The sequence below is a fragment of the Papio anubis genome, chromosome 9 (assembly GCF_008728515.1).
Source record: "Papio anubis isolate 15944 chromosome 9, Panubis1.0, whole genome shotgun sequence".
In the NCBI taxonomy this organism is placed as follows: domain Eukaryota; kingdom Metazoa; phylum Chordata; class Mammalia; order Primates; family Cercopithecidae; genus Papio; species Papio anubis.
Genome location: NC_044984.1, coordinates 106,068,462 through 106,084,189, shown reverse-complemented (window position 1 = coordinate 106,084,189; position 15,728 = coordinate 106,068,462). Strand labels below are relative to the sequence as shown.

At 50.2% G+C, this 15,728-nt stretch overlaps 1 protein-coding gene across 1 annotated transcript in view; it reads right to left on the bottom strand.

Annotated features, from left to right (window-relative positions):
- ALDH2 (aldehyde dehydrogenase 2 family member) overlaps positions 1-5,465 on the bottom strand; it is a 42,893-nt gene extending 37,428 nt beyond the window's left edge. The window contains exon 1 of the mRNA XM_009181737.2: positions 5,261-5,465. Coding sequence (XP_009180001.2) covers positions 5,261-5,374 — 114 coding nt within the window. The 5' untranslated portion in view covers positions 5,375-5,465. The remainder of the gene's footprint in view (positions 1-5,260) is intronic.
- Positions 5,466-15,728: the final 10,263 nt, after the last annotated feature.

Genomic DNA, 15,728 nt, shown 5'->3' with positions numbered 1-15,728 from the left:
TGGGATTACAGGCATGAGCCACCACACCCAGCCTGCCTAAATCTATTTCTTTTTGTTGTTTTTTTTTTTGAGATGGAGTCTCGCTCTGTTGCTAGGCCTCACTCTGTCTCGGCTCACTGCAACCTCTGCCTCCCGGGTTCACGTGATTCTCATGCCTCAGCCTCCCGAGTAGCTGGGATTACAACCGTGGGCCACCATGCCTAGCTAATTTTTGTATTTTTAGCAGAGACGGGGTTTCACCACGTTGGCCAAGCTGGTCTCGAACTCCTGTGCTCAAGCAATCTGCCGGCCTCAGCCTCTCAAAGTGCTGAGATTACAGGCGTGAGCCACTGTGCCTGCTCAATTTTTAAAGAAATCAAACATTTAAATGAAGCCAGAGTCCCTGTTCATTACTACCCTTATCCTGTCCTGCCTGTTCCCTATCCTGTCTTGCCCACTCAGGCAGTAACCATCCTCACACCAAGGAGAATTTTCCTTCCAGCACATTCTTACATATTTTTTATGGAGATCTGTCTATCTACATGCAATATAAAATTTTGTTTTATACAGTTTTCATGGTTTCATATGGTGTAGAGTACTGGACATTTTTCCTCCTTGACATATTCTTTTTGAGATACATTATTTGTACAGGTCCAGCCAATGATTTGTAACTGCGACGTGCAGAGGATTATTCCCTACTATAACTGTAACATAGGTGTTCATCTATTTCCCAATGGAGCTCAAGCTGGCTTATTTCCTAAGCTTTTACTGACATAAAAGAAGTTGCAATGAATATTTCTGCACGGTGCCTATGTAGACTTGCAGGGTTGCCCAGGACGGACTGCAGTGGCAAGATCAAAGCTCACTGAAGCCTCAAACTGCTTGGCTCAAGCAATCCTCCTGCCTCAGCCTCCCAAGTAGCTGGGACTACTGGCGCTCACCACCATGTCCAGCTAATTTTTTAAAGTTTTTGTAGCGATGGGGTTTTGCTATGTTGCCCAGGCTGGTCTCGAACTCCTGGGGTTAAGCAATCTTCCCACCTTGGCCTCCAAAAGTGCTGGGATTACAGCTGTGAGCCACCACACCTAGCCTTGGGAAATCCATCCTTAATTGCCTTTCTGTCAGTTCTCTCTTTAATTCAGTGCTTCACGCCTGTCATCCCAGCACTTTGGGAGGCCAAGGAGGGAAGACTGCTTGAGCCTAGGCGTTCAATACCCAGCCTGGGCAACATGGCGAAACCCCATCTCTATAAAAAATACAAAAATTAGGCTGGCCACAGTGGCTCACGCCTTAATCCCAGCACTTTAGGAGGCCAAGGCAGGTGGATCACCTGAGGTCAGGAGTTCAAGACCAGCCAGCCTGGCCAACACGGTGAAACCCCATCTCTACTAAGAACACAAAAAAGGCCGGGCGCGGTGGCTCAAGCCTGTAATCCCAGCACTTTGGGAGGCCGAGACGGGTGGATCACAAGGTCAGGAGGTCGAGACTATCCTGGCTAACATGGTGAGCTCCTGTCTCTACTAAAATACAAAAACTAGCCGAGGCTGGCAGTGGTGGCCTGTAGTGCAACTACTTGGGAGGCTGAGGGGCAGGAGAATGGTAAACCGGGCGGAGCTTGCAGTGAGCTGAGATCCGGCCACTGTATGCCTCCAACCTGGGAGACAGAGGCAGACTCCATCTCAAAAAAAAAAAAAAAAAAAAAAAGAACACAAAAATTACCCAGGGCATGGTGGTGGGCCTGTAATCCCAGCTACTCCAGGAGGCTGAAGCAGGAGAATCACTTGAACCCAGGAGGTGGAGGGTTGCAGTGAGCCAAGATCACACCACTGCACTCCAGCCTTGAGCAACAGAGCAGAGTCTGTCTCAAATAAATAAAATAAAATAAAATAAAATGAAAAATACAAAATTATCCAGGTGTGTTAGAAATTTATGCCTGTAGTCTCAGCATGCCAGGAGGCTGAAGTAGGAGGTAACTTGTTGAGGCTAGCCTGGGAGGTTGAGGCTGCAGTGAGCATCACTATACTCCCAGCCTGAGCAACAGTGAGAGACCCTGTCTCAAAACAAAACAAAAATAGAAAGAAGTAAGAATAAAGATGCAAGTTTTAATTCACCCCAAACTCCCCATTCCTACTTTACCACAACCCTAGCTCACCCCTTCAGAGTAAATTGCAAATATAACATCCATATCAAATGGAGTTTGATCACCAAGATACCAAGTTCACAAGCGTCACTATTATCCAGTTCCTGCTTAGGCTGCAATCAATATGGAGGCACCAGCTGACGAAGCCTCACCTTGTTTGGTCCTCCCAGCAACTTCGGTGGCAGCAGATGGAATTTTATCCCCTTTTGTTTTGAGGCCGGGTCACAAGCTCTATCACCCAGGCTGGAGTGCAGTAGTATCATCTTGGCTCACTGCAACCTCTGCCTCCCAAGTTCAAGTGATGCTCCTGCCTCAGCCTCCCAAGTAGCTGGGATTACAAGGCGCCACCATGCCTGGCTAATTTTGTGTGTTTTTGAGGCAGGAGTCTCGCTCTATTGAGCCTTTAATATTTTTAATAGAGACAGGGTTTCACTACATTGGCCAGGCTAGTCTTGAACTCTCGACCTCGTGATCCACCCGCCTCAGCCTCCCAAAGTGCTGGGATTACAGGTGTGAGCCACTGCACCCAGCTATTTTACCCCATTTTACAGATGAGGCAGCTGAGGTGCAGAGTCCACTGTTGTACACAACATCCCTCTCTCCTGCTGAGTTGGCATCAAGGCCACACAGCAAACAGCCCAGGGGGCTCTAAGAGGGCCAGTTCCAGCATGGTGCCGCCAAAGTGGAATGCTCTGTAGTCCTTGGAAAGGGTTAAATAAGATCTGAACGTATTCAGAATGATAACCCAGACACATTGTTCAGTGAGACGGGGAGCTTCAGAATATAAGTGGTTGCATCTCATTTATGTTTAAAAAAAAAAAAAAAATTCTGGTGTGCTTGCATTCTCTCTCTCTCTCGCTGCAGGCACTTGTAAATGAAAAAATGTCTACAAGAGACACACCCACCTGTTCACAGTGCTCTTGGAGGGAGTACAATGGGGTATCCAGAGAGGTTTATTTACTTATTATTTTTTTAAGAGATGGGTTCTTGCTCCATTGCCCAGGCTGGAGTGCAGTGGCACAATCATAGCTCACTGCAGCCTTACATCTAACCTCAAGCGATCTTCCCACTTTGGCATCCCAAAGCGCTGGGATCACAGGCATGAACCACCTTGGCCGACTGTGTCCAGAGAGTTGTTAGTCCTCTGCAATTTTATACGGTGGGCATGTGTTACTTTAATGATCTCAAAAAGTCTGATAAAGAAAAGCAACCACGGGAATTGGCTCCACTCCTCCAGCCTACACCCACAGAGTAAATCTGGAGAACAGGAAGTGTTACCCACAGGCCTGGGTGCACCTCTGGACCCAGCTGCCTCACCTGCATGTGATGAAGGATAAAGATCTTAATCAGATCCTGTGGCCACAAGGGTTCCTAGTGTGATGGCTGTTCCTTGAGGACGTTTATGAGACAGGGTCTTGCTCTGTTGCTCAGACTAAGTGTAGTGGCCCAATCATAGCTCACTGCAGCCTCGAACTCCTAGGCTCAAGGGATCCTCCCACCTCAGCCTGCCATATAGCTGCGACTATAGGCATGTGCCACCATACCTGACTAATTTACTTTTTTAGTAGAGAGTAGAGACAGGGTCTTGCTGTTGCCCAGGCTGGTCTCGAAGTCCTAGGCTCAAGGGATCACCCCAAAATGCTGGGATTTACAGGCATGAGCTACTGCTCCTGGCCTCTGCTAGATCTTTTGATGCTCAAGTCTTCCAAGCATGAACTCCTCAGTTGCACAGGCTGCCAAGGGAGCCACAGCTGCTGCCTTTTTAGCTTGTGTTATACAAAAGACATTTTATTTTATCTTTTTAAAAATTCTCTTGCAAATGACTTTTGTAACATCCCCTAAAATCACACGCATGTGGCTTTACCCATCACCTATATCCAGATTTGCAGCCACACTCAGGGCCAGACCAGCAGGTGTGCTGTTGAAAGCAGCTGGCTAGGAGTCAGCTCTACAGCATCCCAAATCAGCAACAGTCCCAGAGGATCGGTGTTCCCTTTGTTCCCACCCAGAGTCACAACATACCATGGAATGTTCTGGTCAGGGGCTTACTCCTGGAAGTTCAGCTGTGAACCCCAACTATGCCACTGACTTTGGTCTTCAGGTGAGTCACTAAACCTCTCTGTGACTCAGTCTCTTCATCTATAAAATGGAGAATTATAGTCCCTACCTACTGAGGCTGTTGTAAGAATTACCTTAAATTGCAAAACAGGTAGACCCTTAGAACAGTGCCAGGCACAAAGGCTGTGCAGAGAGGACAGGAGCTGTGATTAACTATGAAGTGACCGGTTGATGAGGACCTGTGTGAACCTCACCCTCTGAGCCCCTTACCATTTATAGGAGAAACTTAAGTCAGAGAAAGCAGCCAACATGCACTGGCACAAACAAAACAAACTCTTTCATTACCAGTTTCAGCCTCTGTGAAGTCTAGAACTTTGCCCAAACTCAAAGATCAAAATAAAAAATATTCCAAAGTATTACTGATTGAGCAATCAATAAATGGACCACGGGAATCGGTTTTATCCTGGAAAGCTCCTCCTTGGTTTGGTCGAAGCCGGCGTTGCAAGCCGCGGACACCCCTTGGAGTCGGCGCCCTGGGGCTTAAGGTCCTCCAGGATTCCCCACTCCCAGCGATGGAAGCAGTCGAGCGCCCACTGGCGTGGCCTCGCCCTTGGCGAACTGGAGAACGCTGGCTGCAAATCACCTCTTTCCTGGTTTTTCCTTTTGAACTCCTTGGATGAGGGCATGAGTCAGGGGGTAAAGGGGATGACTAAGGAAAAGACAGAAAAGTTCCCGCAAAGAGGGGCTTGGCCGCGTCTTCTAAGTGGTTGAGGGTGGGGACCCCGCGGAGACCCGAAAGCCAAGGACCGTGGGGGGAACGGAATCCCGAGAGTTGGCGCTGGAAAACAGACCGAGGCTGGGCGAAGACGGAGCGGGGGCCCAAGTCAGGGGAAACGGGACGGGCACTGTCAGAGGCGGCGAAGGGGCTAAAATGCTTGCAGGAGAGGAAGGGGCAGATGTGCTCCCAGCTCAGCCTCTGCAAGTCCCTCGAGCCCCAGATGGGTACACTGAGGCCCACGGCGGCGCGGGGCCTGCGGGAACTTGGGCCGGAGAACAAAGCGCGAGCCGGGCCGGGGGGCTCACCTTGTTGCAGAAGACCTCGGGCTGCTGGTTGGGGGCGGGCACGGCCTGGGTGGCGGCGGCTGACAAGAAGCGGAGACCCAGGCGGGGCCCGAAGCGGGCGGCAGCACGCAACATGGCAGCAGGATAGCGGGCTGCGAGCGGACGGAGGGCAGGGCTAGGGACTCAGGGCCACAGACCCGACCCCGCTCCCCGCCCCGCGCGACCGCCAATGGGAAGGCGGGGGCGGGCCGGGGGCGGGGCCGCGTCTTCCCATCCTTGGGCTGGGGCGCGCAGCTGATGCAGGCGGAGCGGGTGGCGCTAGGTATCCCCTGCCCTTGGCTGCCTCCCGGCTCGCGCGGCGCCTCCGCACCCGCCACCGCCCCCCACGTGTGCGGGAAGACCCGGCCCCGCGAACGCAGCTCGCCTTGGTTGAGCCCCCAATGTGTGCCTTTGACCCCAATGTGAACAGGCCCGAGCCAGGGCGACACTGACCTCCCTGGCTGATGCTCCAGGGGAAGAGACCGGCCGTAAATCCAAAAGCGAGATCATTTCGGAGATGAAGGAGATGAACGAGGTGACATGGATGGGGCAGAGGGCACTGCTTTTGTAAGTAGCATGGTCAGGAAATGGCAATGAGACCTGAATGATGAGAGGGAACAGCAAGGGCAAAGGCCAGGAGATGGGACATGGCACGTGTTAGAGAAATGGAAAGAATGAATGCAGCCCAGTTAACAAGGGGAGAGAGAGGGGGACAGGCGACCAGGGCCAGGGCAGGGAGGGTCTTGGAACGCAATCTCGGCCCACTGCAAGCTCTGTCTCCCGGGTTCACGCCATTCTCCTGCCTCAGCCTCCCAAGTATAGTGCTGGGACTATAGGCGCCCGCCACCAGGCCCGGCTAATTTTTTGTATTTTTAGTAGAGACGGGGTTTCACCATGTTAGCCAGGATGGTCTCGATCTCCTGACCTCGTGATCCGCCCACCTCGGCCTCCCAAAGTGGTGGGATTACAGGCATGAGCCACCGCGCCCGGCCATGATTTGCTTCTTAACTCTTCTCAGGTGGATCTAAGGATTTTGCCAACTCTTTTTTTCTAGGGACATGCTGGGGTTGGGCACTGGGCATGCAGGAAGGAACAGAGGACACTGGCTGGGAAGGGAGGTGGGATACCCAGTCAAATGTGTGTATTTCAGCCAGATAAATGTCAGCAAAAGCCGGAGGAGTGGGTGAGAGGAGCTCAGCTGTGCCAGGAGAAGTGACAGGAGCTGAGCTGTGCCAGAAGAGATATGTTTGGACAGCAGAGAATTGCAGAAAAGGTGCACATCTAGGCAACAAGCGTCCAGGGAGCTGTTTGTGGCTGGAGCCCCTGGAGCTGAGGCCAGAGAGTTTGGGTAAAGCAAAATGTGGATTCCAGGGCCAAAGAAGGCCTGCAGAGTGTGTGAATTTTGTTTTGCTTTGCTTTTAAGGGCTAATACGATGCCAAAGGGATATTACAGCTAATTACTGTCTGCAAGAGAGACGCCCCAGAATTCCAGTGGAAATGCAATGAAGTCCCTGCTCATGTTGCTTCCAACAGGTGGACTCCTGGAATTCTCCTCCAGCTGGGAACTCAGGGACCCAGGCTCCTTTCTTTGCGGGACTCTGATTTGAATACCAGATTCCACCAAAGTCGTCCTGGGGCTCAGCACCATTCCACACAAACCAGAGGAAGAAAAGGCATGGAGGGTGGCCCAGGGCAGGTTTCCGTGGGCTGAGCCTGCTTGCCTGGCTGGATTTCAATCACACAACCGTGCCTCCATGCAAGAGTCTGGGAAATGAGTGGCCCTGTGTGCCAGGAAGAAGGGAAATAGGTTTGGAGATCAGCTGCAGAGATAATCTGATAAGCAAGACTCCCTTCCTTCTCTGAATGCAGCCATGCAGGCCCCAAATTCCCCTTCCCAACAGCACCTTTTTTTTTTTTTTTTTTTTTGAGATGGAGTTTCACTCTTGTTGCCCAGGCTGGCACCATCTGGGCTCACTATAACCTCTACCTCCCAGGTTCTAGCGATTCTCCTGTCTCAGCCTCCCAAGTAGCTGGGATTACAGGTGCATGCCACCACACTTGGTTAATTTTTTTATTTTTAGTAGAGATGGGGTTTCATCATATTGGTCAGGCTGGTCTCGAACTCCTGACCTCAGGTGATCCGCCCGCCTCAGCCTCCCAAAGTTCTGGGATTACAGGTGTGAGCCACTGCGCCGGGTACTTTTTTCCCCTTAATACTGTGTGTGGAGATCGCTTTGTCACAGCACATAAGGAACATGTCCCCATTCTCTTCGACAGTTTCATGGTATTCCTCTGGATACATGAAGTAGTTTTATTTCATGAATTTCCTATGATGGACATTTAGGTTGTTTCCAATCTTTTGCCACTACAAACAATGCCACAATATATGTTCTTGATTTGCTTAAGAAATTAATAGAAATGAGGCTGGCACGGTGACACATGCCTGTAATCCTAGCACTCTGGGAGGCTGAGGTGGGTGGATCACTGGAGGCCAGGAGTTCAAGACCAGCCTGGCCAACATGGTGAAACCCCGTCTCTACTAAAAATACAAAAAAAAAAAAAAAAAAGAAAAAATATTAGCCAGGAGTGGTGGCAATGCCTGTAATCCCAGCTACTCCAGAAGGTAAGGCAGGAGATTGCTTGAATCTGGGATACAGAGGTTGCAGTGAGCCAAAAGCCGAAATTGTGCCACTGCACTCCAGCCTGGGTGATAGAGACTATGTCTCAAAAAAAAAAAAAAAAAAAAAAAAAGAAGAAGAAAAAAGAAATTAGTAGAAATGGAACAAGGAATATTTACAATTTAAATACAGATAGGACTATATTACCCTCCAAAGAAGTTTGGTTAATTTATGCCCCACTCCCTGTCATGTCTGAGTTTCCTTACACCCTCACCAGTAGACGTTTCAGGATTTTTGTTTAGCTTTGCTAATCTGAGAGACAAAAAAGTAGCATTTCGCTACCATATTAATTTGCTTCTCTTTTACAAGTGAGCTTGAGCATTTTTGCCTAGATGAAGTCATGCATGTTTCCTCTGCTATGAACTAGCTGCTCATGTTTCTGGCTCACTTTTCTATTGGATTGTTGGTCTTTCTGAAATGGATTTGTAGGTACTTTATATGTATTATATGTAGGTACTTATATGTATATGCAATTAACATTTTGTCTATCATATATGGCACAAATACATCCTGCCAGTCATCTCTTTACTACTAAGTGCTGTAAGTAGTTATTTCTGAACTACAGTATATTCTGTGTCATTGATCTCTCTATTCATGTGCCAGTATGACACTGTTTTCTTTTTTGTTTTTTTTGTTTTTTTTTTTGAGACGGAGTCTCGCTCTGTGGCCCAGGCTGGAGTGCAGTGGCCGATCTCAGCTCACTGCAAGCTCCGCCTCCCGGGTTCACGCCGTTCTCCTGCCTCAGCCTCCCGAGTAGCTGGGACTACAGGCGCCCGCCACCTCGCCCGGCTAGTTTTTTGTATTTTTTAGTAGAGACGGGGTTTCACGGTTTCACCGTGTTAGCCAGGATGGTCTCGATCTCCTGACCTTGTGATCCACCCGTTTCAGCCTCCCAAAGTGCTGGGATTACAGGCTTGAGCCACCGTGCCCGGCCCGACACTGTTTTCATCACTGTAGCTTTCTCCTTTTTGTTTTTTTCCCCAAGACCAGGGTCTCACTGTCACCCAGGCTGGCGTGAAGTGGTGCAATCACAACTCGCTGCAGCCTTGACCTCCCAGGTTCAATTGATCCTCCCATCTCAGCCTCCTGAGTAGCTGTGACTACAGGTGCATGCCACCATGCCTGACAGGGTTTTGCTGCATCCCCACCCAAATCTCATCTAGAATTTCTAACTCTCACAATTCCCACGTGTTGTGGGAAGAACCTGGTGGGAGGTGATTGAATTACGGGGGTGGGTCTTTCCTGCACTGTTCTTTTGATAGTGAATGAGTCTCACGAGATCTGATGGTTTTAAAAACGGGAGTTTCCCTGCACAAGCTCTTTTTCTGCCTGCTGCCATTCATGTAAAACGTGACTTGCTCCTCCTTGCCTTCTGCCATGATTGTGAGGCCTCCCCAGTTATGTGGAACTCTAAGTCCATTAAACTCCTTTTGTCTTTTTTTTTTTTTTTTTTTTTGTGAGACAGAGTCTCACTCTGTCACCCAGGCTGGAGTGCAGTGGTACAATCTCTGCTCACTGCAACCTCTGCCTCCCAGATTCAAGCGATTCTCCTGTCTCAGCCTCCCAAGTGGCTAGTATTAAAGACATGCCACCACGCCTGGCTAATTTTCGTATTTTTAGTAGAGATGGGATTTCACCATGTTGGCCAGGCTAGTTTTGAACTCCTGACCTCAGGTGATCCATCTGCCTTGGCCTCCCAAAGTGCTGGGATCACAGCACCTGGCCTAAACCTCTTCTGTAAATTGCCCCGTCTCCAGTACTTCTTTATCAGCAGCATGAAAACGGACTAAGGCACCAGCTAATTTTTTTTTTTTTTTTTTGGTAGAAATAGGGTCTCTTTATGTTGCCCATGCTGGTCTTGAACTGCTGGGCTCAAGCAGTCGGCCCACCTTGGCCTCCCAAAATGCTGAGACTACAGGCATGTGTCACCACGCCCAGCCGCCTCCTGTTTTAATAGCTTGTACTAATATTTCTCTTAACCAAGATCTTTCAGCCTGGAAATGAAGAGGTTGCACATGTGCCTTCGAGGGATTCCTCTGAGAACTGCATGGAAACTCAGTTGTAGAGGGGAGGCAGGCCACAGCTAGAGAGATGAGGAGGGCCCAGTTGGCAGAGAGAGCATGAAGGTGGAATTGACAGGTAGCTGTGTGGAGATGAGGGCGAGAGAGGAGTGGAGGGGGTGCTGAGGTTCCTACCATGTGCTCTTCCCCAGGATGGGGAAGCCAGGAGCAGCAGTAAACTTGGTTGTGGGGAGGGGAAGGAGAAAATGAGCTGACTTATCCACAGTCACATACATCGATACCGTGTGGGCAACGTGCTTATTCGTCCCTCCTGCTGTGTGTGGTGTGTGTCTCAGTGCAGGACACGCTGGTCCACAGGTTCATTTATTCTGGTTTGTCTGTGGTCTGTGGTGCTCACCATAACCTTAATCAGCAGCTCTCTCATCCCTGGTGCCCTACTGTTGATGCACCTCTTCCACCCACGTCCTGCCCTCTCTCCTTATGGAAATCTTCCCTATCAAGATCCAGCCCAAGTCCCATCTTCTGGGAAGTCTTTTGTGACCATAGTAGCCTTCCTTAGGTGCTTTTTTTTTTTTTTTTTTAATTTTGAGACAGCGTCTCTCTCTTGCCCAGGCTGCAGTGCAGTGGTACCATCTCAGTTCACTGCAACCTCCACCTCCTGGGTTCAAGCAATTCTCCTGCCTCAGCCTCCCAAGCAGCTGAGATTACAGGCATGCACCACCACGCCTGGTTAATGTTTGTATTTTTAGTAGAGACAGGGTTTCACCATGTTAGCCAGGCTGGTCTCAAACTCCTGGCCTCAAGTGATCCACCCGCGTCAGCCTCCCAAAATGCTGGTATTACAGGCATGAGCCACCCCATCCGGCCTCAGCTGCTTTCACACTGTCCTCAACAAAATACTGCAGACAAAGATCACCTGGATGTGCTGAAACTCTAATATAATTATGGCTCCTTGTGGCTCAGTCTCTCCAAAGCATGAACTAAAACTTAACTCTCAACCAAGATTTTGCCCTGACAGAGCGCTTTTCTCTCTTCCACGTTTCTTTCCATCTGTTTCCTGGTTCTTCATCGCCCCATGTCTGTGGGCTCACTGGCAGGAATGGGGCCGGCAGAAGCACAGGCATTCTCTCAGTGCTGAGACCTTCTGTGGAAACACCTCAAGCCACTTAACTTCCTCTAAGATATTCAAATTCTTAGCTTTCAACTGCTCGAAACCTTTCATTGTTAGGGCACAACTGATGTGTTTTCAGGCTTAAAAAAACCCTAGTTCCACTTGCTCTCTAACAAAGATGGTGACTGAGGTCTCCTTCAGGGTCACTGACTGGTGAGATTCTAGATGTTTGGTTGTTTAGTCCCCATTCTGGGACACTGACTCAGTCTATGGAAGCTCTTTGTTGTTGTTGTTGCAAACAATGATGTTAGGTGGGGAATTCAAAGCTCCATTTTAACAGGAAGACATCTGGCTGGGCGCAGTGGCTCACGCAGTGGCCAGCACTTTGGGAGGCAAGGTGGGCGGATCATCTGAAGTTGGGAGTTCTAGACCAGCCTGACCAACATGGAGAAACCCCGTCTCTACTAAAAATACAAAATTAGCCAGGCATGGGATTAGCATGCCTGCAATCCCAGCTACTTGGGAGGCTGAGGAAGGAGAATCACTTGAACCCGAGAGGTGGAGGTTGCGGTGAGCCAAGATAACACCACTGCACTCCAGCCTGGGCAACAAGAGCAAAACTCTGTCTCAAAAACAAAACAAAACAAAACACAGTAAGACATCTGCCCTCACAGGTAGGAGGAAAAATGTGGTCAGCCCTGAGCCCCAGCTCTGCCCTTTTTGTTTGCATATGTTCTCTCTCTCTCTCTCTCTCTCGGACACACAGCTGGCTTGACACCCCACATGCAGCCAAGGGCACAGGGCAGACACCCCCTGGTGGAGCCTGACCCCCTAAGAGGCAGTCGGGGGTGGGGGGCATCCTGGAAATTATTCTGGAAGTATCAGAAGCTCATGCGCTTCTTGAGGGCACAGCATGCTTTCCTTGGTGACGTGAGCCTCATCATCTTCCTCCTTTCCTAGGCGAGGAGGCCAGTACCTCTCAGGAGGTGATCTTAACAATCTATGCCATGGAGTAGAAAGAGCTCCAGGATCTTCTGAATTTAGGTTTGAATTCACTGACAAGCTGTGTGATCTTAGGCAAGTTGTGCAACTCCTTTGAACCCCTGTCTCCTCATCTCTAGCAGGGGCAGAATAAAAGGATCTGCCAATTGTTAGAGAGTTCAAAATAACCAGCCGGGCACAGTGGCTCATGCCTGTAATCCGAGCACTTTAGGAGGCTGAGGCGGGTCAATCACCTGAGGTCAGGAGTTCAAGACCAGCCTGGCCAACGTGGTGAAACCGTCACAACTGAAATTACAAAAATTAGCCGGGCGTGGTGGTGCACGCCTGTACTCCCAGCTACTCAGGAAGCTGAGACAGAAAATCACTTGAACTCGGGAGGCAGAGGCTGCAGTGAGCTGAGATCATAGTACTGCACTCCAGCCTACATGACAGAGTGAGACTCTGTCTCAAAATAATAATAATATACAGATAGTTCTTGGCATCTGGTATGTACTAAATACCCAGTAGCTCTTATGATTCCAGCCAGGTGGTGTCACTCATTCTCCCTCCCCTGGGTATCAGGTTAGGGAAGTCAAGCCTTTCTTACCCTCGCTTCTCAAAGTGGGTCCCAAAACAAGGAGCACGACCTGCAAGTGTGTTAGGAAAGCAGGCCCACCACACCACACTCTGCATTTTAACCTGATCTCAGTGGCATTCCTTTGCTAGTTAAGTGTGAGAAGCATGGCATCTTAGCTGGTCCAGGCTGGTCCTCAGCCCAGATGAGGCCCCACATGCTTGCACCCCAGTGTGAGCATAGCCGAGACCACCTCTTTAGCCGGTCCTGCTCCTGACTCCAGCCACACAGGAACAGCTGGTGTGTGCTGTGGCTTATGGTAAGCCACGCATCATCCCATTTAATCCTCAGGTGATTCTGGGAGGCAAGGACTGGTCTATTCATTTTTCAAATGAGAAATCTGGCCAGGTGTGGTGTAATTCCAGCACTTTGGGAGGCTAAGGTAGGAGGATTGCTTGAGCTCAGGAGTTTGAGACCAGCCTGACCAACATGGTGAGACCTCTGTCTCTAAAAAAAATTTAAATAAATAAATAAAACAAGAGATCTAAGTCTCTAAGATGAAGGAACATTTCCCAAGGTTGCCCAGCTACTCTGTCACAGAGCCAGGATTTAAACCCATTTGAGGCCGGGCGCAGTGGCTCAAGCCTGTAATCCCAGCGCTTTGGGAGGCCGAGACGGGCAGATCACGAAGTCAGGAGATCGAGACCATCCTGGCTAACATGGTGAAACCCCGTCTCTACTAAAAAATACAAAAAATTAGCCGGGCGAGGTGGCGGGCGCCTGTAGTCCCAGCTACTCGGGAGGCTGAGGCAGGAGAATGGCATAAACCCAGGAGGCAGAGCTTGCAGTGAGCTGAGATCCAGCCACTGCACTCCAGCTTGGGCGACAGAGCGAGACTCCGTCTCAAAAAAAATAAATAAATAAAAATAAATAAATAAAAATAAACCCATTTGAATTTGGGCCACTTGAATCCAGAGCCACAGTCCTGACAAAAATTCTCTCCTTGACCACACTCTTGCCAGCCTCCCTCTGAGCTCCCATCTCCACTAGACCTCAAACTTGGCCTAGAAAAACTGCAGACTTTCAACACAAATGCTTAAGTCCACATCCCCATACTCTCATGAAAAGACTTAACAGTTACATGGTGTCCAACAGCTCAAGACCACATCCCTGGGATGCCCATACCTGCCTGAGAAAGCCCAAAGCTGCTGAAAGAAGTTACTGTTTGTTCCAGCAACATTAGAAGATGAACCCTGTCCCTGAGCCTCCGAGGGAGGGCAGGAGCCTAACCCTAAGAGCCAGTTAGCAAACCCAGACGGGTGTCACGCCAACCACGCTCCTTCCTGCTCTCCATAGTTCCCCTTCCTGACTCTTGAGCCCCCCTCCCAAACACCACCCCTCCCATCACCTACGCACAAATCCAAGTGGAGCTCAGTTCCCACTGGGCCCTGCTCCCTATGGCAATGACTTATGACTGATTAAAACCTGTCCCTCCTGGGTGCGGTGGCTCATGCCTGTAATCCCAGCACTTTGGGAGGTTGAGGCAGGCAGATCACTTAAGTTTGGAGTTCAATATAAGCCTGGTCAACATGGCAAAATCCTATCTCTACTAAAAATACAAAAATTAGCCAAGCATGGTGGCGCATGCTTGTAATCCCAGCTACTTGGAAGGCTGAGGCAGGAGAATTGCTTAAACCTAGGAAGTGGAGGTTGCAGTGAGCCAAGATGGCACCGATGCACATCAGCCTGGACAACAGAGTGAGATTCTGTTTCAGAAAAATAAATAAAAACCTGTTCCTACCACTTTAGTGTCCACCTTTACCTCTGACAGCTCTTCACCATTGTGTCATCCGTCTAACGCTGATAGGATAGAAAATCCCCTGGGCCATTTCTCCATTCAGTCAACTTGATTAAAAGAAACCCTGTCCCACGTTACTTGCAGATGTGGGCCCAGGCCGCTGGAGTCCGGGACTCACCTGTCCCAACGCACATCCATTTTGGTAAAATGGATGAAGGGGAGAAATCTGCACCCATGTCACAGCAGGGAAGGTAGCAGAAATACCAACCAGAGCGGTCTCTGAGTGACAGCTCTGGCACACCCAAGGCATTTCTGGGGAACTCTGAAGCCCTGGGTGGTGACAGACAACCCCAGGGGACTTACAATGGGGACATGCAGCAGAGATCGCTGGAGCCTGTTCTTTCGGTGTCACTCCCAGCTGCCGTCTTGAAGGGGACCTGCCCAGACAAGTTGCCTGGAATTGTCTCTTTGCAGCCTCTGTAGGATTGTTGTGGAATGATCTGACAGTATCTGAAATTAGGCCCTGGCGAGCACAGGTCTTGGCATCCAGATGCCATCTGGCCTCCCAAAGTGTTGACATTATGTGTGTGACCCGTGGCACCCAGCCTGCCCTTTCTTCTTGTCAGGCAGGTTTGGCTGAGACACCTCTTCTGGAGAGAGTCCTCCCCTCAGCCTCCAGCCCCAGCAGTGCTTGCCCCATCACGTGCCCAGGCCTCCGGGGCACTAACCACCATCCCCTACTTGAGATGCAAACCCCAAAGGCCAGCAGTTGGCCTGATTTGTTTACTTGCACATTCCCCCAAGGCTTGGACTCGTGCTGGGCCCAGAGCTGGGGCTCCCTCAACAGTGGTAGGCAGAATCATCTAGCAAAGGTGGAGGGCCTGCAGGGACCTGCCTGTCTGCAGGCAGCATTCCCAGGGTCCCCAGGGCCTCCAGCCCTCAAGGCAGAGGATCTGAGGGAGATGTGGGGGTGCCCACAGCCTGACTCCCATTTTCCTCTCTGCAGCTGTGTTACTGAACAGGCAAGGTTAACCTCAGAGGCCATGAAAAACATTCTTAGGCCCACGAGACAGGCCAGGCCATGACCACTTCCTTTTTTTGAAGAAAACCCCTCCTCCTGGAGCCTAAGGGAGCACTCAGCTGCTGTGCTCCTGCCACACTGGTCAGGAGGCCAGTGTGGCAGGCGTTGTGACAGGCATTTGTTTGGGGTTTAACTTCCTTGAGTAACAAGCAGTTTCTCAAGTGTGGTGAAGGGGGACCTGCCTCCCCACACCCCCGCGCACACGG